At 41.4% G+C, this 22974-nt stretch overlaps 3 protein-coding genes across 13 annotated transcripts in view; 1 reads left to right on the top strand and 2 right to left on the bottom strand.

Moving 5' to 3' along the window:
* Positions 1-14003, bottom strand: part of HMG20A (high mobility group 20A) — a 69678-nt gene extending 55675 nt beyond the window's left edge. The window contains exon 1 of the mRNA XM_032623956.1: positions 13700-14003. The gene's annotated coding sequence lies outside the window, so the exon portion shown is untranslated. The remainder of the gene's footprint in view (positions 1-13699) is intronic.
* LOC116749523 (histone H1.0-like) lies at positions 2574-3151 on the bottom strand. Its single transcript, XM_032623959.1, is given in 2 exon segments — positions 2574-2899; positions 2902-3151. Coding segments are annotated over 2 exon segments (576 nt in total).
* A 497-nt stretch (positions 14004-14500) lies between the features above and the next one.
* Positions 14501-22974, top strand: part of PEAK1 (pseudopodium enriched atypical kinase 1) — a 302708-nt gene continuing 294234 nt past the window's right edge. For 8 of the 11 annotated variants that reach the window (XR_004348631.1, XM_032623954.1, XM_032623951.1 and 5 more), the window contains exon 1: positions 14518-14690. The gene's annotated coding sequence lies outside the window, so the exon portion shown is untranslated. Of the gene's footprint in view, positions 14691-15115; positions 15247-22974 lie in introns of those variants that run through there. The other 3 variants (XM_032623952.1, XM_032623948.1, XM_032623947.1) reach the window with 2 other exon arrangements.

Genomic DNA, 22974 nt, shown 5'->3' with positions numbered 1-22974 from the left:
ACTAAAACAGCTAACAACCTTTACACAAACAATACTGGCAATCTCAGTAGTAAGCAAATGTAATTAGACCACAATTTCCTTTGTAGGGCTCTAATGTTTAAAAAAAAAAAAAAAAGTAGTTCTAGAAAAGAAGATAAGTTGTTTAGCCAGGACTGCCACTGAGAACACTGCCTCTAGTTTCCAAGAGCTCCAATCTAAGAAATGCGGGCAGGTATATTCCTTTGCGGGGGCTTAAATAAAATCTGCCCACAACTGCCAGTTTAGCTTAGCACATAAAATATACATCACTGAGAAGACAGGCTAATCATCAGAAACTGTCTCCAGGCATTACAATTATTACATGGTGCCTTTCTCAGAGAGTTATTTTGAAGAAATAAAGGATTAAACCAGAGGAAACAACCCCTCCACGCTCCCTGGGTACAGGGCACACCTATGAAACGGTTCCTGACCTATATAGTTTACCTAAGGTGACATGCTATCTTTTCTCATTCATCATATATTTACCAAACACGTAATATGTACCAGGCACTTGGTTAAGACACCAGGACTACAACAGTGAACAGTCTCTGCTTTCAGGAAAATTATGGTTTGAGGTGAAAGATTAAGCAAACATACCAATAAATACAATTTTAAGTTGTGAAAACTGCCATGAAGGAAAAGAACAGAACACTATAGAAAAACAGTAGGAGATGTCACTTAAACAGGGGACCTCTCTGAAGAAGTAAAGTGAGAGTTGAATGTTAAGTACATTCCATGCTGAAGAACTAGGACTTGAGTAAGAACTTGGCGCTTTGGAAGAAGTGAAAGAAGGCTAGAGTGGGCTGGAGTAAAGTGGTCAGGAGACAGCAGCAGGGACTATACCCTGCGGAGACGTGGGGTTATCTTAAACATCTGAGTTTTCACCAAAGCGTAAGAGCAAACCTTTCAAGAATTCTTAAGAGCGGCATGATATGATATTTATGCTTTTTAAAGGATCATTCTAACTTCTATGTAAAGAATGGATTGATGGGTAGTAAGAACGAATCCAGGAAGCTACCATTGGGAAGCTACTGCAACAGTCCACCACAGCGTGATGGTGGCTTAGAATAGGGTATAGCAATGAAGATATAGTATATAGGGTGGATTCAATATATTTAAGAGGTAGAATCAATAAAATTTTGTAGTGGTCTGAATGGTGTATGTGTGTGTGTGTGTGTGTGTAGTAGTGAGAGGTCTCAAGAATAATCCCAAGACATTTTTTTCCCTTGTTTTTTCAATTTTAAAGTTTGAAAATTACAAAGATAGCAAATTCTTCCAGGCACAAATAACTTGTTTACAAATAAAAAGGGGGGGGAGGGAGACGCGCAATTGCGCATTTTTCTATTTTATTAAAAAGAAAAGGGAGAGACGACTGTACAGCTCCTGGGTGTGAAACGTAAGTACTAGCCCTAGATGTGTATATATACATATACACACACATACACACAGACCTAGCTCTGTAAAACTACTTAGCAATTCAAAGTCGACTGCAGTATGTCTTACTGTCCACTCCCCGCCCTCCCCTTCTCCCCCATCTACAACTACTTCGATTCAGAAGTAGAGGTTGGGAGGTTTTTAAGTGGTGGGTGGCAGGGCTGGAGCGCCACCAGACTGCTAAGCAAAGCCCACCTCTTGTACAGGAGGAACCAAAAATCAGGGGTAAAGGAGAAAGGTCCTCCTAGGATACAATCCAATTGTGTGGAAAAGCCCAAGTTTCAACAGGGCACACTGAGGCACTTGGTTGACTGACTCTCCACCCTTCCCCCAAAGTTTCTACTCCTGTTTAACAGGAGACTTTTGGAAGCCAGAGACCACCCTCCTTCACCAGTGGCTGGTTTCCAGCTGACTGAGAGAAGCCACAGTTTCTCGGACCAGCTGTCACTTCAACCTCCTCCACGTCCCTAGGACAATAGGGAGGCCACTGGGGCAGACTAACAGAAGTGAGAAGGAAACCGGATTTGGACGCCCCACTGCTCACCACTGGGAGGTGGAAGTCAGCCTAGAGAGGGCTTTTTTCCACCTCCCTTCTTTGCTGTCCAGCTGCTGCCACCCCTCTCCTCAGGGTCAAGGTTCTGAAACTCTCACAAGCAGTGCTCAACTTAAAGAAAACTCGATGGCCTCATAGGTACTCCTACAAACAGTCCAATTCCTGGGCTCCCTGTCATCTAGCCACAAGAAGCTGCCTTGCCCATTCTCCCCCTCCCCCCCGACCCCAACTTTTACCTTCAGAGTGAACCAACCATGTAACTAAACAAAACACACAAACCCACACAAATTCCCTAACCCATAAGCAGATTAGTAACAAATTAACAAAACAAAATCTAAGTACATTCTCATCATTACAGAGACGAGATTTGTTGTTGCTGTCCTTGCATAATTGGTTAAGGAAAAATGAATTATTCCCTAATTCCTGAGGAATACAAATTCTGTCTGTTTATAAAGTCAGAAGGGAAAGGGGCAAAGGGTTGCAGATGAGGATCAAGAGAGAAGAAAGGAGAAAAGTATTTACAGAAAATAGAAGACAGGCAGGAGTGTCCACAAGGAAAGCCTCATTGTCACTTCTTGCCGGCCCTCTTGGCACTGGACTTGGCTTTGGGCTTCACTGGTTTGGCCTTGTTAGGCTTGGATGCCTTGACTGGTTTGGCTTTGACAGTCTTGGGTTTTTTGGTTTTCTTGGGCGTGGCAGCCGGCTTCTTCTTGGCCTTCTTGACTGGGGTAGCTTTGGGCTTCTTGCTTGGGGCTTTGGAGGCAGCCTTCATGGGCTTGGCGTCCTTCTTTGGCGTGGTCACCTTCTTGACTTCCTTCTTTGTCTTCTTGAAGGCCACTGACCTCTTGGGCTCGTCGCTCTTGGGCAGCCGGAAAGACCCTGAGGCACCCACCTTTTGGTCTGCTTGAGGACCCCAGTGGTGACCAAGTGCTTGATGGACAATTTGATCTGGGAGTTGGCATTCTCACCCACCTTGTAGTGGCTCTTGATGTACTTCTGGATGGACTGGCATGAAGAGCCAGCACAGTTCTCTGCCTGGATGGCAGCCACGATCATGTCTGAATACTTGGGGTGGTCTGTGGACTTCTTGGAGGCCTTGGCACACTTGGGCTTGGTCACAGGGGTGGATGTGGAGTTCTCGGTCATGGTGGCCTGCCTGATCCTGCTGCTGAAGAAGGCACCTTCCAAAGGGCCAGCCCTCATAGGAAGCCGAGGAAAGCCTGATTCGGGATCTGCTCTGGTGCCTCTGGCTCCCAGACCAGTCTGAGGCAGGCCCTTGGGGACCTTGCTCAGGTCGCGGGGCAGGGGGGGACTCGCTGGGCTGGGTCTGCATGGCCCAGCCCCGCCGGTCTGTTGGTCGGTCTCGGTGCCCAGGTCTGCCTCAGCCTCCTCTGCCTCCCTTTTCCCAGCTCCGTGTCTCAATCCCAAGACTTCTAATTGAGGTATTAGTAGATATTTATGAAGATAAGATTTATAGAAATAAGACTGGAGATGTAGAATTAGGGAAAAGATCAAGAGTTTAATATTGAATATGTTCTTTTCTTGATCAGTATTGCTAGAGGTCTACATATTTTACTGATCTTTTCAAAGAGTGAACTCTTGGCTCTGTAGATATTTCCTATTGTGCACTTGTTTTCTATTTAATTAATTTCTACTTTTTATAATTCCCTTTCTTCTACTTACTTTGGGTTTAATTTGCAGTTCTTTTCCTAATTTCTTGAGAATGATATTTAAATCACTAGTTTTGGACTTTCTTCTCTTCCAGTATAGGCGTTTAAGGCTATAAATTTCCCATCAAGTATAGCTTTAGCTGATTCACATATATCTTGATATACTGTATTTTCATTACTATTCTGTTGCAAATGTGTCTTAATTGTGATTTCTTTTTTGACCAAATGGGTCATTCAAAACGTATTTCGGGGGGAGTTTGCTAGCTACTATTTTATAATCCATTTCTTACTTAATTGAACTGTAGTCAGATAACATATTCTGGATGAAATTTGTTGAGACTTGCTTTATGGTCTATCATAAGATCTACTTTGTTAAATGTCCCATGTGAACTTGAAAAAATATTTTTTTGAAGCCATATTACTGGAATTAGATATATACAAATTTATAGTTCTCACATTTTCCCTGGTAGAATGACCCTTTCACAATTATGAAATATTCTTCCTTATTTCTAGTTATTCTTGTATTCAAGTCTATTGTGTATAGAGGGTATAGTCCTCTAGGGAATGCTAATTGAGAGTCTGGGGTGTTTACAGGTCCTTTCTTCCTTGGAGGGACCTGAATTTTAATGTTTGCTTGTCAACATCATGAGATGGACAGAAATTCACTCTGCTTTATAGGGATTTTCTGCTTAGCTTGCTTAGCTTCTGCTCTGCTTAGCCTCTGACTCTGCAGCAAAATCACTTCTTGGTGCTTCCCTTCCCTACTAGGGTCTTGGCCCCTCAGTCCAGGCCACCTGGGGACACCTAAACTCCAATTTTTATGTACTAAGCCCCATGAGACTACTGGCTCTCTACTTCTAGCAGAAATCCTCTGCTAAATTTCATAGATTCTTGTTCTGCACCATGTATTCAGCAAATTCTTCAAGGGGAAAAGAGAAGCTTAGAACATCAGCATGCTTTTTTGAAGTTCCCTTGGCTCCACAATTTTGGTTTAAGTCCTGGCTGCCTCAGTAGGTCTCTGATGCTTTCCCTATTTTTTTTTTTTTTGCGGTACGCGGGCCTCTCGCTGTTGTGGCCTCTCCCGTTGCGGAGCCTGTGCTCCGGACGCGCAGGCTCAGCGGTCACGGCTCACGGGCCTAGCTCCGCGGCATGTGGGATCTTCCTGGACCGGGGCACGAACCCGTGTCCCCTGCATCGGCAGGCGGACTCTCAACCACTGCGCCACCAGGGAAGCCCTCTCTTTTCTTTTTTTAAGTCCACCCTTTCATGTTGTTCTTGGCAAAAGGATTAGTCTGCAACAACCTAGTCCCTCAGAGCCAGGAATGGAAGTCATAGCTTGGGTTCTCAATCAAAACTCTATTGCTTATTAGCTGTGTGACTTTGGCAAGTTATTTGACCAAACTATTTAAACATTCTGAGTTTCAATTTTCTCTTATGTACATGAAAATAACACCATCTCATAAGTGTTGTGAGGATGTGAAGATTAAATGTCTGTAAAATGTCTAGTAACAAAAACACTTTAATGAGGGCTTACTACATACCAGACACTTTAAATGGATTTAATAACTTAATGTAGATATAGTTACTATCTCCCATTTCCTTTTCAAGATCACATACTAGTAAGTGATGGAGCTAGGACTTGACTTAAGAACATTTTTCTTACTAACTACTCAATATTGCTTCTATAATATTGCTTTAGTATTGTGCCTGACACTGGTGTGTGCTCAATAAATGTCAATTATGATGATACAGAAAATACAAATGCTTCAGAAATATACTAATCAGATCAGTTTTTCTACTTTTTTCCTTGATTTATTTTTCTCCTTTTTCATTTTGGCATAAAGATACTTACAACATCTTTCAATATATTTTAAAAGAAGCTATTGTGAAAAATGAATGTCTAATAGCCTACTGAATGAATAGGTAATAATTTGCTTAACCATTATTCTATTGTTAGATATCTAGAAGGTTTCCATTTTTTAAAACAGAATAGATATCAGTGCCATTAACATTTTGTCCCTTTCACTATTTTCCTTACTTGAAGCATTTTCTCAGAATAAAATCCTATCAGTGGAATACTGGCTCAAGATATGAGCATTTTATTATTGCTGACACAACAGCTATATTGTTTTCTCAAAGAGTTGTAGTAATTGTGGTATCACTCGCAATAAAAATTAAAGGTTTGTGTCAAGAGAACATTAATTAAAGCTATGAAGTATAGGAATGAAGGAAGTGTGGAGATGGAAAGAGAAGGGAGATATAAATTTTGAGGCTATGAAAGAAAAAAGTGGAGTATCTGGATGCTATTGATATTTCTCGTGAAGCAAGGGGTATTAGTTTCACTTAAAGGAGTAGGGATGGAAGAAAAGGGCTGGGCTTTGTTGAAAATTCCAAATGCTTAAATACAAATACACATATGTACACAACAAAATCTTTCAAGAGTAATGTTTCTATGATAGTTTTCAAAAGATCTGTGTCTTCCACCCCACCTCAATGCAATCTGGGATACAGATAAATACTATTTAGGTGTAATTTACAGATGGACTATCTGATACATTAGGGTTCATCCTGATCTTCAGTATCACTTCTTATTCTAACCTATCACCAAACATTTAGTAATCTGGTGTGTGAATCTTTATTATTGTTGTTTTAAAACACACAGAGAAATGATCTCTTTTAAGAATAACATATTAAATTATAAAAAATTATAATACGAATTACAAAACCACCACATGGATTGTTGTTTTCACTTAGCTCAATTCAGCAAAATGTACTCGGAAGCAGGAGGCCTATGTTCTAGGGCCCACTGTGTGACTTTATTTGGTGTGTAATTTTGGGCCTTAATTGTCTTATCTATATATTGGGGTATTTTATCTGACTAAAAGCCAGCATTAGAACATGGCATCTCTTGTTTTATATTCCTGATCTAAAATTTGTCTAGTGAGCATACTATATTGAATAAAAATGAAAGAATCTCTCTTCCTCCGCTATATGTACTGTGCTTTGAATATCCCATTAACCTTGTTATCATGTTAGACTTGTTATTTTAAAAGTTACTGAAAAAAAAAAAGTTACTGAATACTTCGTGGGCCTCTCTGAGGGCCATTTCGTCGGTTCCTTCTACCATCAGATGACTCTCAATGTATATACTTAAAGGCAGTTGCTTTCCTACTACTACCTTCCTCCCACTTTGCTCCTATCATAGATTTTGGAGTAGTATGTACCTGTTCATCAGGGAGAAACAGAAAGGGCCTTGAAAATTTGGGCTTAAAGAGAGTCCTTCCTCTCTTTGTCTATGTGCTATAGCCTCCCCAATAAAAAAATAAAATAAAAAACCTTTCTCTGCTAACTGCTTCACTATGTTCATATGTAAGTAAGCGCCTGATCGTCCAAGTTCCATTTCAGATTTCTCTTCCAGTTTCCATTAGCCTCCATTAAATTTTAGTAGTGATACTGAGAGATCATGGAGTTTGCGACTGATAATCCGCTGCATTCAAATCCTGTCTCTGTCACTTACTGGTTAAGTGACTGGGCAAATGACCTAACCTCTCTAAGCCTCTATCTTCTCATATGCAAAGTGAAGTTAGTTAATACCTACAACACCAAATCATGAGAATTAAGTTAGTTGAATGGGAATTGGAATTATGGCTAAATGTAGTTTAAATGTGAATATCATTTAGAAAATAAGGAGAACACCACTGAATAAAAGTAGTTTTTGAGCTGATTCAAATTAGAGGCTGGTTTGATTCCTAGGGTTCTTAAAAATCCATACCCTTTAAGGAAGCTATTCCAGATGAGGTAGCAAATATAAAGGCTTTGAATACCTTCATGCTCCAACAGATGCCAATTCCATGGTACAGAAACACTTAACCATATTAGAAGCAATAACCAAAGAGAAGAATAATTTTATGCCTATCCAATTAGCCAAAAATTTTTGCTGGTGAAATTGTGGTTAAAACAACACAGCTGTATGTTGCTGGTGGCATCAGAAATTAGCACAACCTTTTAGAGAAATAATATAGCTATTGTATCAAGAACTATAAAATGCCCACACTCTTAGAACGAATAATCCCACTCATAAGACTTTATTCTAAGAAAATAATTCAATAAGGAAAGTAACTATGATTTTATTTAATAGTGCCTGGCACATAAAAGGTACTCAAGTACTTCTTCAAATGAACACCTTCACGCATACTGACTTCTCCAAATCACTGCCCTTGGTTCCTTCCCAGTATGATCTAACTATTTTCATTATATGGGGATAGTTTAAGTATCAAACTATAATATTTTTGTCTAGTCTCTGTTCTCCCATCTTTTCCAGTAACTTCACTGGTGATTGCTATCAGACTCCCTTATGATACTTTCACCATCTGAACTTAGGTGGCCTTCACACTGAAACTCAGTTGGCCACATACCACATCCTTGACCCAATCAAAAAGAAATTTGAAGCTTCCTTCAAGTTCCTAAAATGTCGTTCTTCTTTGTCAACACCCTTCTACTCTAATCATTCACCTCATTGCCTGCTTCATAAGACACAAATAGCCAGAAACCTTCACATCCATCCTCAACTGAACCTCAACATACCTTTAGTCCTGTACCTAGACACTTACATTTCCCTCTAGGATCTGAGAAAGAATTATCACTTCCTGCTTTCCTTCTAGCCCCATCCAAAATCCAAATTCTTCAAGTTTATGTATCTCCCCCTCTCTTTTTTAACGGTGTAATTCACATACCATAAAATTCACCCCTTCGGTGTACAATTCAGTGGTTTTTAGTATATTGGTATACAAGGTATTTTAGTATCAAGGTTGTGCACTCATCACCACTATCTAATTCCAGGACATTTTCATCATCCCCTCAAAGAAATCCCATACACATTAGCAGTCACTCCCCATCCTTGCCCTCCACTCCCTGGCACACTAATATACTTTCTGTCTCTATGGATTTTCCTATTCTAGACATTGCATATAAATGGAATCATACAGTATGTGGCCTTTTGTGTCTAGCTTCTTTCACTTTAGTGTAATATTTTCAAGATTCATCCATTTTATAGCATGTATCAATACTGTATTCCTTTTTATTGATGAATATTTTCCACCGTATGACTATACTACATTTTGTTTATTCATTCATGCACAATTTGGTCTGTTTCCATTTTTTGGCTCTTATGAATAATGCTGCTAGGAACATTTGGGGAAAAGTTTTTGTGTGAACACATTTCTGATTCTCTTGGGTATGTAACTAGGAGTGGAACTGCAAGTTAAGTATCTCTTGATACCTAAATCTATTCTGTTTCTGAGTTCAGACAGCCTGGGATATCTCTCAAAATGCAAACAACTCTACACTGACTCCCTACCCCACCTTCACTCAAACACCTTCAGTCTTCAGAATCTGTACATATTAATTACCACTTAGTTCTTTCCAATTAAATTGAGGGCAGGGATCAGTTCTCATAGGTCTCATCATATAGTAGGTGTTTAATGTATGCTCAATATATTGATACCCTATGCTCACAAATGGGAGAATTACTTACCCTTTCATTCAGCAGATCTTTGAGTGTCTACTGTACATAGGTCACTGTGTTTACTACTGGCTATAAATAGTGGACAAACGTTATTCATCAGTTTCATCTACCCCAATTGCCAATTCAACTTCACAAATATTTACTGAATACTTATGATGTGAATGGCATTGTGCTAGGTTTGACAGCAGACACAGATAGGAATATGTTATAGTCTGGAGACTTGTATGACAGTTCATAAACTCTACATATGACAGGACAGTAACAACAGAAACATACAACAACAGCAGTAGCACTGTATATTAAATGCCATAAGAAAAGTACAAAATGCTCTGGAGTGTCAACAGACACACATATGGCTGGGAGAATGGACAGAGAAGAGGACAGACATCAGACAATACTTTTTGAAGCTGAAGGTGGTACTTGAGAAAGGGCCACAAAGAAGGTGGCATTCTGATAGATAAGGATTCTCAGGAAAAGAGAAAGTGTTCCACACAGAGAATAGCATGAACAAAGATAGAAAAGGCTGGATACTGTATAGAATTTTTTTTTCAGAGACCAATCTAGTTAGGAATGTGTAGATGGGTAATGACAGAAGAGTCTTGAATATTAGGCTTAGTATTTAAATAGGTTTAGAAGAATGATTCAAAAAGTCTTCCTTTAACAATTCAAATTACTTTAGTGATTCCTTAACCTTTTCTTGAAACTTTTCTATTATGCTTATTATCTAAAGTAATCATGGAAATTAGTGATTTCTCCTTCCACAAGGAACAAAAAATGAACTCTTGACAGCTAAGTGAGCATGCTTAGCTCACTGAGACTGGGGAAGGATGAATTTGAATAATTCTAGCACTGCATCCCGATACTTCCGGGAATATGTAAGGCTTAAAACAGACATGTAGGCAAATCCCCATAGCTAGAATAACAGAAGCAAACTGGGGAAAAAATAATAGCATTCATTAAGCTGCTAACACCAGGCATTGTGCCAGGTGATTTACATATAATATACCTGATCCACCAAATAACCTCATTTAAGTTTATGGCAAGTGAGGCTCAGAGAGGTCAAGTAAATTGTTAGAGGTTACCAAGCTAGTAAGAAGCTCAGCTAATAAAATGTAGACATCACTTTTGAACCCAGGCCTGTCTGATCCCATATTTTCCCCATTGTTCACTTTTATTTGTGAACAAAGGAGGCTAGAATGGTAGGGTCATGATGCATGCATCAAAGAAAAGGGTTGAATATTTAACACATGGGCTTTAATGGTCTGGAGAAAAATTAGACTGAAATATTCAAAACTCGGTTTAGAATAGCTTAGAGATCAAGACCAAGAGAGATCAAGCTTAGGGCTGTTTCTTGATCAGTTTGAACAATGATCACACTATAGAGCTTATTTAGGAATATCCAGGGAGCAAAACTCCAGCTTTGATTTGGAAACTAGAGAGTAAACTCCAAGAGAATACGGATATTTGTCTGGATTCACTGATGTATTCCAAGTCCCTAAAACAGAGACTAGTATACAGTAAGCACTCAATAAACTTTTCTTGAAATAATGAAAAGTCACATAAGGGGTATTCTCATTTGAATACTCTTGAAGGCCCTGAAATAAAGACAGCAGAACAGTAGGTTTAAAAACCATTCACGTTGTTAGCATATTCTTTTTAACACTCAACCCCATGGCAAAAACAAGCAGCTCCAAAACAACAAACATACAAAAAAGCAATAGTTGTAAAACAACAGCATGATTTTTTAAAAGAAGGTAGACAAAAGAATGAAAAGACCCTTTTGCATTATAGATAGCATCTAGTACTTCGTGGGTAATCAAATTTCAGTGAGATGGAATCCAGAATTTTGACCTACTGTTTTAATATTTCAAACTGCTGTGAGCTGTGAGCGGTATATCCAATGACTGCTTTTTGGAAATGAAAATGGTTATCTAATCTAAATATTCTGAAAAAAATGGACAATCTCTTTATTATTGATGACAAGGAATGAAATGAAAACCTCAAATTCATTTACTTAAGGAAGTAACAGAGAACACTTACAAAAGTCTTTACTTTTCTAATTTTGATAGTATGTTTCTATTAGAACATGCAAAGAAAACTGCAACAAAGAACATTAAGGGGAAAAAAAAAGCCTTTGGAAGACAGCAAGCCTCTCTACAGAAACACTTTTAAAGAGAATAAAAGCAGGTTCCATGAACTTCCCTCTATTTTTCACAAGCTTTTCTAATATTTCTTCTTTGACGGAACTAATGAATAACTGCCTGTTATCACAAAACATCTTTTTTCAAATATGTGCTTTAAAAATTGCTTTCTTCTGAACAGACAGTTCTTCAAGCTGCTCAAGTCTCTCAGCTGCAACAAGTTTTCTTATTTCTATTATACTGCATTTCTTCCCTGGAATAGTATAAAGACCAATTTTAAAAGCTCCTTTGCTTTACAAAGATAATTTCCTACAGGCAATACTGCTGTATCTCAATCAATATTTTCACTATCTTTTCTCTATCTATTTCATTTAGTTCCACAATCTTTACTCACTCCAGTAATTCTTTTTTTTTTTTTTTTTTTTCCAGTACGCGGGCCTCTCGCTGTTGTGGTCTCTCCCGTTGCGGAGCACAGGCTCCGGACGCGCAGGCTCAGCAGCCATGGCTCACGGGCCCAGCCCGCTCCACGGCATGTGGGATCTTCCCGGACCGGGGCACGAACCCGTGTCCCCTGCATCGGCAGGCGGACTCTCAACCACTGTGCCACCAGGGAAGCCCTCCAGTAATTCTTAATACTGTAGTCTAATAGTTTAATTTGTCAGGGTGATCATATCATATATTCTTCTATATTACACTAATATAGAAGATAATGAACACTTTCTAATCAATTAATAGTTGCTTGAGGCAGTATACATGTCCCTAACCTTCTATTAATAACAACACAGACATAATTGTGTCTTGCCTTTTCAACTTCTGCAGAAATTCTATAGTCCTTCAAAAGATAACTCACTGATTTTAGGGTCTTAACTTTTTGGTTTTTTTTTTTTTTAATGTCTATAGAAAGTTAAAGCATATATTTTTTCCTTACTGTAACATTTAAGTTACAGTTGTTTAAACATTTTAGTTTAAATCACATTTTCTAATAAACTCTAAACAAACTAGCTTTCGAAAAGAACCAGAATTAAAACAGTTGCAAATTCTGAGGGTAGATTAGGTGACAACCCCAAAGGAAAAAATACGCAGGCCTTATTCTTTTAAAAATTCTTGAAAGACATTACAATTCACTTGATATTCTAAAATTACTAAAGTTGTTGAGATTTCATAAACTCCAAATAGATTGATTCCTTCAGTACCCTGCCCACCCCAACTTACCAAGTACTGTGGTACTTGAAAACAGAAACCAAGAAATCAAACTGTTGACTTTTCAGTACCACTTTACGTATAGCTTCTTATAAAATATTGAGAATATAGGAAAAACAGAAAATTCTGGTATTCATCTTTAGTCCTTTGTGAGCCAAATTTTCCCCCTCCTTAAAATCTGAGCTGAATTTCATGATCCCTGCACCCTGCCTTAAAACTACAAAGTGCAGACACCAGTTTTTAATCGGTGCTGAATTTAATTAAATCACAAAGGGGGAAAATGTACTACAGTGCAACTTTCACAGTTGTTACATGTAAGTTACCAATAAGAATTTTTAAAGCTGAGGAAGTTGTTTTCAGGCCCAGGGCAGAACCTGTAGCCTAAAATCAACAGGTCTAAGGATTTAAGATCCCGATCACATCAGTTAAGGTAACACCAAGTAATTGAGTACTTCAGTATGATATTTTCACTCCGATAAGGTGAAAATGCTTCATAATTTATGTAAAATATTGAGTCCTTAAGGAGGTCCGTAATAAACGATCTCCTTAAGAGTAGCTACAGAGTTCCTGTGGCATGTCAAGGCAGAGAACACCCCTAAACCTCACTAAGTCAAGGTTGGACTTGAGTAAGGGAGAAGGGGTGGGCAATTCATGAGTCACACAAGAAAGCATGTCGTACTGTAGAGACGAGTAAAGGGTTTTAACGAGGGGTTTCGAATTCTTTGAATAACGCATTAAGAAAATTCTGCTGAGGAGAAAATTTTCCTGTTACACTTGGAACCAAAAGTCACATAAATTCTGACTGGAGTCTGGTGATTAGCACAACTTCGTGGAATAACCTAACTTTTCACGTAAGGAACAATCCCAAAGCTTTAAGATACCGTCTATCCATATGGCACCAAGCATCACCTTTTCAAGCCCTCGCCGGCACAGGAAGTGGGTTGGACACCCCAACCCATCACCCTACCCCAACAGGAAGTGAGTTATGTTCCCCCCTCCCCCAGAATGGCCTTCCTCCCCTCCCCCAACCGGAAGTGAGGCGCCCCCATTCAGTCGGCCTCAAACCGAGACAAACCAATAACAGCAAAAGAGGGATGATCTTCAAGGGGTGAAGGGCACATCCACTGTGGCCACCCCCAAGCTCGCCTTGCTTACTGACCTGCTGACGACAGGGGTAGGCAGGGGCCTGGGGCCTAAAGAAAGTCCCTGGCACAGGGGACAATTCCCTGAGCCCCTCTCAATCGCCTTCACTCTTCTCACTGCGTCGCCTCACAGCTTGACAAAAATTCCTCCGCAGTACTTTATTTTGATGTCTTTTCTTTCCCTTTACCTAATCGCTTAACCACCTTCCCATAGGTAACTTCTCTAATGCAGCACTTAAGGCTGTTCTGGTGAGGAGAAAAATGAAATATTATTCCCCATACCTTCAGAAAAATGGAGGGATTATTTTGTTCAAAGGAGGCGAAGGACTACGTGATTACGCAAGGTGAGACTTATTTTCGCGGAGGTTTCTGGGAGATGTAGTATTTTACATTGCTAAGGCCTGCAGAAAATATTGGGACTTAAATTGGTTATTACTATGTGCTGTAATCCTTGAAGACACATATCCTGTATTCGACTGTACGCAGACCTAAGGGGCTTAGGCACCAAATGGACCAATACTTTGTTCCCTTTTTTCGCCTGGTACGTAATTGAACTGAAATTTCCCTTTACGCCGGCCCAAGGTCCTGGTCGTCCCGCCCTCTTCCCTTGGCCACGCCTCCCTCAGCCAATCAGACGCTCTCTAGTTCTCTTCCTCTGGAGGTAGGAAGGCGAGAGGAGGGGCCTCATGGTGACTCCTCCCTCGGGGCTGAGGCGAGACTGGGAGAGGGCCGTGGCCTCGTGCGCGCGCGCGCGCGTGTTCGCTCAAGGAGCGCGACAGCGAGTGCGCGCGCGGAGGGGCGGCGCGCCGGGCTGGGAGGAGGCGGGCAGGCTGGTGGGCCGGGCGGTCTACGGGCGGTCGGGAGCGCGCCGTGGACTCGGCGGCGGCTAGTAGTTAGTTAGTTGTTGTTAGTCAGTGTCAGTTGCTCGGCGGTGGCGGCCGCGGTCACCAGGAAGGGTACTGGACGGCCGGCGAAGGTAGTCACCGCGGCGGCGTGTGAGCCCCTCAGGTAACTGGGGCAAGGTTGCCCACGTCGCCTCCTTTCCCTTCTCCTCTCGCGCCGGCTTGTGGGACCTGGGTCGCCACGGGGTGAGGGGGCTGACCTGGGGGAATCCGGGCGGGGCGGCGTGGGGTCTGGGTGGCGCCGCCGCGGGGGCTTTGGCGGCCGGTGCGTCCGGCCCGGCGCGGGCTCTCCGGCCACGGACACCCCCGCGCCCTGCCGCCCCCGGAGCCCGCTGGCGCCGCGCGCCCCCAAGCGCCCCCGCTCCCGCCCCTTCTCTCGGTGGCTGTGGTGGCGGCGGCGGCCCCGGCAGCTCGGCGCCCCCCAGAGGAGGGAAAGTTGGGACCTGGCGGCGAGGGACGCCCCCGGGCGCGGCTGGAAGGCTGCTGGGGAAAGTGAATCCTGGAGGAGCCGGACGCGGTGAGGCTGGGGCAGGAAGGACTCCTTTCGCTCCTGCTAAGTCTGCACGGACATCCACCTCCAAACCCGGGAGGATCCGGCGCAGCCTGGCCAGCAGCGCCAGGGTGAAACCCGGTGACTCTTTGCCTGCTCACTTGGCTCTACGGTTTGTGAGCCCCCTAACGTGTGGGTTTCCTCGGTTTTGGGGGGATTTTGAGTGGTTCGTTGGGTCAGTTTTGTTTCTCCTTCGCCCTTTGACTCGTCCGTTCTTGCAACTTTTCTTACCTCCCGCGTTGAGGACTTGCCGTCTGAGCCCCTTCTCTACCCCCTCCCTGTTGCCTGCACCATACGTCTGAGAGCTTGATTTCATTTTTTCGTCCTTTGACTGCATTAAAGACTGCTGAGAGCAACAGGAAAGAGGAGCCCTCCCACCTTTAAATGTTAACTTTTTTGCAATACGTTGTGTTTTTTAAGATCCCCGTTTAGGAATTTGAGAGCTGTGAAATGGAGTTATTGCAAGGTTGGGGTTGAGGGGATAGTGACGAGTTAAAGGAAAACTGATTTCATCTTTATTGGCTTTGTTTTAGAAAACCTAATACATTTTCTTTTGCCTCTGTTAAATGTGGTAAGATTATACGTTGAATTAAATACTTGGAGATTTACATGAAAGGTTATACTTAGGTCATTGTATGATGTAGGTCCACAGCTTTTCACCTGAATTGGGATTGCCTTGAGGCTTCTGTTTTGGGGCCTACCTCTTGATTTTTGTTCAGCCACAACGCCTTTTTTTCTTTTCTTTTTTTCCCCCTGATAAATGAAATGATGTGGTAATGTGTATAGTCGGAGAACCCATATTGCTCTCTGCAGTGTAGAAGTGAAAACCGTGAATTATCCACAGGGGTAAAACTTTCCATGAGCAATCTTGAATACTTGCTTCATGATGGCTTCTCTATAATCTCAGAACATTTCTAGATAGCTCAGTCCACTGACTACCCTAATTACTTTCTGAAGTGCCTGGCACTTCTCTTCGGTGACTCGTTTAGTAAACTGTAATGGCAAGTATGGTACATTTTCTTGACTTCAGAGATGAGAGTTGTAGCCTCGACCCAGAGATTAACAGTTAACAATGGAAGCAGAATTCATCCCATTGCTAGTGAGTTTTGGCTATGACCAACTCACAAACTATGTGAAAAAAACAAACATCTTTCCAAAACTGTCAGAGGGGAAGAGGGGAAATATTTTATCATGTCTTTATTTTTGGAGACTCTAACATGACTATATTATGTGGGGAAAAAAATGTCAAATTATTTTCTTTAAGCCTTTTTGATGTGTGGTCCTCTTCTTCATCCTTTCCCCGCCCCCGCGCATTTATGGTTTGACATTTATGTTTGGCTGGGTTCCAGGGTGGGAAGAAAAGTATTTTGGTGAAAGGAAAAGATAAGATTGCTTTGAACTATTATACTGTGACTATTCATTTTACCCAGAGATAGTACAGAAAAACTTCCTCCATAATTTTTGTACCCCATTAACATTCTGTCAGAAGTCATTTTTAAGAGTCTATCCTGAGGCCCATAAAGAAATAATGCCAGTTCATGACTGTTCCTGACAATCACATTAAAAAATGTGTTCCTGGAATGTGTTGTATGTGTTCTCATATAAACATTTATCTTTGTACATTTATGATAATGTAAATATTTAAGTCTGAGAGCTTAAAAATTTTATTTGCTTATTTGCATACATGTTTTTCAACATCTAGCAGTGCCAACCATATTTGCCAAATAAGCATCATCCATAAATTCATGCTTTGGCACATAATAACTCTTCTAAATTGTTCTGTGGTGAAGCACCATGAGATTAGTGTTTGCTTCATAAGAGAGATTTGTTGTTGTTTTTAACTGTAATGATGCTCTGTTTAAGTGGAACAGGTGCTGGGCTCTAGCTGTTTGTGTTGAAACCTGCCAAATCATACTCTTTTGTTGGATGGGTTATTTGAGTAATTTAGGAACCAAACTGTGGCCCCTGGCATGCCAAGTTGAGTTCGAGGCTCCATTTCACTGCTGCAAATCCCTGTTTTCACTGTAAGAGGTAGTTGTGTGTGATGAGCCTTATTTTCTTATTGCTCTTCTCTTTACTTTAATTCCTACTCCCTACCTTCGTTCTGATCCTTTCATTACTGGAGCTCTTGGGAAAGTCTAGACTCCTTCTTTGCTGGTTTGTTTTCCTTGGAGAAATTCTAGTAACTTTCAGGCCAGGAATAGATAGTTCACATTTGTTCAGCAAATATTTTGAGTGCCTTTTAAGTGGTAAACATGGTGGTAAGCCCTGAGTATATGTACAATGATATGCCTTTTTGCAAGGAGCATGTAGTTTAGGAGGAGAAGATAGCTGATAACCAATAATTATAATGTGGAGTGATATATAACAGGTGTAAGCAGATTCCTTTGGATGGAAGCACAGAGCAGGAGGGGTAGTTGACTAAGACTTGGGGTCTTGGGAGGGGCATGTCCCGAAATGCATCTTGGTGGGTTACCTGAGCTAATCTTCAAAAATAGATAGCAGTTAACTAGGTTCAGAAAAAGGGAAAGGACATTCTAGACCAGTGCTGTTCTGTAAAAATATAATACAAGTCACAAATGTAATTCATATATGTATTTTAAAACTTTCTATTAACCACGTTAAAAAAGGAAAAGGTGAAATTAATTTTAGTAATATATTTTATTTAAGCTGATCTATCTAAAATTTTATTTCAATCTGTAATCACTATAAAAAAGCATTATTGAGATATTTGACATTCTCTTTTTCATACGAAGTCTTCAGAATCTGGTATGTATTTTATACTTATACCACATCTCAGTTGTGTCTAGCCATGTTCAAGTACTCAGTAGGCACAAGTGGACAGCAGAGTTTTAGAACAGGAGCTGATGAAGTGATAAGCCAAATCACTGAATGCCTTATGAACCAAACTAAGGAGCTTTAACTTTGTCCTGAAGGCTGTGAGGATTTAGTGGGGGGAAAAATTATGCTGTGATAGAATCATATTTGTGTTCTAGGCAGTGAGGTGAATGCTGGATTAGAGAAGGGCAAAGCTGGAAGCAAGACCAGTTAGGAAGCCATATTCCTGATGAGAAATGATGAGAGATGTAGAAGAGGGGTGGATGTAGAAGAGGTTTAGGAAGTATTATCAACAGGACAGGGTAAATAATCAGATTACAGAGTTGAGCAAGATTGAAGATTTAGCATGATTCCCATATTTCTGTTGTGAGCTACTGAATGGGGCAGACAACTAAGAGAAACCAAACATCTGTGCCAGACAGACCAAAGCTGAAAAAAAGAACTATGCGAGAATTGTCACAGAAGCTGAGGGAGAAGAATATTTCAAGGACTAGGAGTGGACAGTACTGTATCCTGCCATGAAAAGGCCAAGTAAGATAACTGAAAAAAGTCCCTGAAACTGATTAAGTCATTTGTAACTTCAGCTAGAGCAGGTAGCTACATTGTAGTGCTTTGGGGGTAAGGGGGTTGAAGAGTCAATGACGCCTAGGAAGGTAGCTAATTGAGAGGGATACAGTGTTTTCAACAAAGGACTGAACAAATAGTATAGGTGAAGGGAGATGCAGGGGATTTAGAGAAGTTTACTCCTTCTACCCCTTTTTTAAATTAAGAGGATCTTGGGCATGTTTATCTGGGATTGGAAAGCACCAGTGGAAGGGAGAAATTGAAGCAGTGTTGGGGAGGCGGAGAGATGGGGGACAGAGGTGATTGATGGAGCCAAGGATTTGAAGACAGTAGGAGGGGATGGGATCCAAGGCATAGGTAGAGAAGTTGGCCTTGGGTAGGAGATGATTTTCCTTTTTTTTTTTTTTGCGGTACGCAGGCCTCTCACTGTTGTGGCCTCTCCCATTGCGGAGCACAGGCTCTGGACGCGCAGGCTCAGCAGCCATGGCTCACGGGCCCAGCCGCTCTGTGGCATGTGGGATCTTCCCAGACCGGGGCACGAACCCGTGTCCCCTGCATCGGCAGGCGGACTCTCAACCACTGCGCCACTGGGGGAGCCCGATTTTCCTTTTTCATTGAGCAGAAACGAAGGAGGTGAAGTTGGAGGCACTGTAAATAAGTTTCTAAATGATAGGGGCAGGAAGGAGAACGAATTGATGTGTCATATCATTTTTGAGTACCTGCTTAGAATGATGGGGAACATGGTAGAATAGGGATTCTTTAAAAAGAGAGTGTAAGTGTATAACAGCTTCCAAGGCAATGGTGTGGGGGAGAGAGTCAGACAGACAGACTCACAACTAAGATAATGAAAAAGGATTGTTAGGTAGCATTGAGGACCCATTTGAGGTTGTAGACCTTGGATTTGTAGGGATACCAATTTGCATGGTTTGATTTTTCTCCAGCACTGATCACTCTGGGTATATACAGCTGAAGAAACCATTTAATACTCACAAGAGCTCATAAGGTAGGTACTGTTGTTATTCTCCTTGATTGTAAGATGAACAGCTGGCGTTCAAACCCTGGTGGTTCAATTCCAGAGCCCAGGCTGTTACCCACTGCTTTGCAGGTGCCTGCTTGGTAGAGATACCTAAAGGGCAGTTGGTTGAGGGAATTAATGATGTTAAGAACTGACTGAAATGAACTGTGGAGTCCAGGTTGGTTCATGAGCAGGAATCATAGAAGGGGTGATTCAACTGGGAGAAAATGAAGGGCGTGAAAGTTAGAGGTCAGTGTGAAGCCGAAGAACTAGTGAAGAGGGAGCAAAAATATTAGCTTTTACTTATGGATTACCTACTATGTGCTAGACACTTTAATACCTTATTTCTAATCCTAACATAAGTGTTATTAATCTTACATCCATCCCTTTGTCATTCTCCTTCAGATGAAGAAACTGAGGATTAGAAAGTTTAAGTTACATATCCAGAGAGACACACACTATCAAGTGATACAACCAGGATCCAATACCCATTCTTTCTTCTCCAAACCGTAGTGTTCTCAAGTAAGGAGATAAGAAAGAAAATGCGGTAATGATGAAAAGTGGTAGAACGACACTGGGATATTAAATTTAGGACTTCAAAGGTGTATCATTCATTTAACAAATGTTTGTTGAGCATTAGGTGCATGCTAGGCATTGTTCTAGGTGCAGAGGTTATAGTAGTGAACCAAACAGACAAAAATCTCTGCCCTCGTGGATCTTACATCCTAGAGCGGGTGAGACAGACATTAAACAAAATAAGTAACTTGTTATACAGTATTAGAAGGTGATAGATAGGTGCTGTGGAGGAAAATTAAGCAGGCAAGAGGGATAGGTATGCCAAGGGGTGTGTGCACTTTTAAAAAGGATGTCTGGGAAGGACTTGGTGAGGAATGAGCAAAGGCTTGAAGGATGGAAGTAATCAGGAGCACTAAGAAACAGGTCTAAGAAACAGTTTGCATTGTCCCTGAAGCAGAGGTGTGCTTGGTGTATTCCCAGAACACTAGGAGGTCAGTGTGCCTGGACTGGAGTGAATAGAAGAGTAGAAAGTGGTTTCTACTTTGTGGAGAAACAAAGTGGAGAGATAACTGGGTCCAGATTACATAGAGCCTGTAGAACATTGGAAGGACTTGGGTGTTTATTTTTTGAGATGGAAACCATTACAGGTTTTTGAGCCGAGTGACATGATCAGATTTATGCTTTAAAAACTTCACTCTGGCTACTGTGTTGAAAGTAGTCTAAAGAGGTGAAGAGTAAAAACTAGAAGATCAGTTAGGAGGCTCTCTTTAAAAATCTAGTTGAGGGTTAGTGGTGTCTTAGACTAGGAAATTGATGAGAAATGATTGGATTTGGATATATTTTTAACTTTTTATTTTGAAATAATTTTAGATTTACGGAGGAGTTGCACAGATAATGCATAGAGTTTCTTTATGCCAGTGTTTCTCAGCCTCAACCTTACTGACATTTTGGACCGGCTAAACCTTTGTTGTGGGGATTGCCCAGTGCTATACAGGATGTTAAGCAGCATCCCTGGTCTCTATCTATAGATGCCAGTACCATACCCCTGTTGTAACAATCAAAAATGTCTTTAGACATTGCCAAATGCCCCCGTGGGGCAAAATTGCTCCTATTAAGAATCACTGCTGTATACCCTTCATCCTTTTCCCCCTAATGTTAACATCTTACATAACCATGGTACGTTTGTCAAGCTAAGAAATTAACATTGGTACAATGCTTCAGACAAACTGCAGACTTTATTTGTGTTTCACCAGTTTTCCCACTAATATTCCTTTTCCATTCCATTATCCAAACCAGGATACTACATTGCTTTTAGTTGTCAGGTCTCCCTTATCTCTTCTAATGCGTGACAGTTTCTTGGTCTTTCCTTACCTTTTATGACCTTGATACTTTTTTTTTTTTAATTTTTTTTATTTTTGCGGCACGCGGGCCCCTCACCGCCGTGCCCTCTCCCGCTGCGGAGCACAGGCTCCGGACACGCAGACCCAGCAGCCACGGCCCCATGGGCCCAGCCGCTCCTCAGCACGTGGGATCCTCCCGGACCGGGGCACGAACCTGCGTCCCCCGCATCGGCAGGCGGACTCCCAACCACTGCGCCACCAGGGAAGCCCACCTTGATACTTATTTTTAAAGAGTACTGGTCAAGTATCTTGTAGGATGTTCCCCAATTTGGGTTTTCTGAGATCTTCTCATGATTAGTTATTGAGGTTTGAGGAAGAGTATCACAGAGTGAAGTGCCCTTCTTATCATGCCATAGAGGAGATCCATATTATCAACATGACGTCACTGGGTGATCACTTTGTTAAGGTGGTTTCTGCCAGATTTCTCCATTATTTTTCACCTTCCATACTCTGACCATTAGAAGCAAGTCATTAAATTCAGCCCACACTCAAGGGGAGGGGAATTAAACTCCACTTCCTGGAGGCAGATGTATCAAAGAATTTCTGGACATATATTACAACCACCACAGTAATTGGTAAATATTTTGTGAGAGATACTTTGAGCCTTTGCCAGTATCCTGTTTCTGCTCACTGATTTTATTTATTTTAAAAAATTTATTTACTTTATTTATTTATTTTTGGCTGCATTTAGTCTTCATTGCTGCGCACAGGCTTTCTCTAGTTGCCGTGAGCAGGGGCTACTCTTCATTGCGGCGCGTGGGCTTCTCATTGCGGTGGCTTCTCTTGTTGCAGAGCACGGGCTCTAGGCATGCAGGCTTCAGTAGTTGTGGCTCGCAGGCTCTATAGCACAGACCCAGTAGTTGTGGCACATGCGCTTAGTTGCTCCGTGGCATGTGGGATCTTCCTGGACCAGGGCTCGAACCCATGTCCCCTGCATTGGCAGGCGGATTTTTAACCACTGAGCCACCAGGGAAGCCCCTCTGCTCACTAATTTTAGCATTCATCAGTAATCTTGCCTGCATGTACTGTATATTTTCCCTCATTCTTAACTACATTTATTAATTGGAATTCTTTTGTAAGGAAAGTTTGTTCCTTATCTATCTATCTAATCATTTATATCAGTTCTAATTTATGGATACTTTATTCTTAGGATTATAATTCACTTGGTATCATTATTTTGTTGCCTGAATTATTCTAGCTTTGCCCATTGGGAGCTCTTTTAGGTTGACTTCTGTGTCTTTTTGATGTGCTCCTATCCTTTGTATGTGTACATGTTACACTTTATTTTCTGGCACTACTAGATGTTTCAGGCTCATCTTGTATTTTTCCTGCCTCTGCCCTAGACTCATTTCTTCAAGAAATTCTGATTCCTTTTATTGGAGAATGGTATTTTGAGGTCAAGATCTGGATGTTAGGTGTGCTTGTTGCTACTGCTGCTAGATGCTGTCAGTGGACAGAGCTAGGAAATATATGTATGCATACTAATCTATGTATCCACACATATCTA

Source organism: Phocoena sinus, chromosome 2, assembly GCF_008692025.1.
Source record: "Phocoena sinus isolate mPhoSin1 chromosome 2, mPhoSin1.pri, whole genome shotgun sequence".
In the NCBI taxonomy this organism is placed as follows: domain Eukaryota; kingdom Metazoa; phylum Chordata; class Mammalia; order Artiodactyla; family Phocoenidae; genus Phocoena; species Phocoena sinus.
This window is presented reverse-complemented; position numbering and strand designations above follow the sequence as displayed.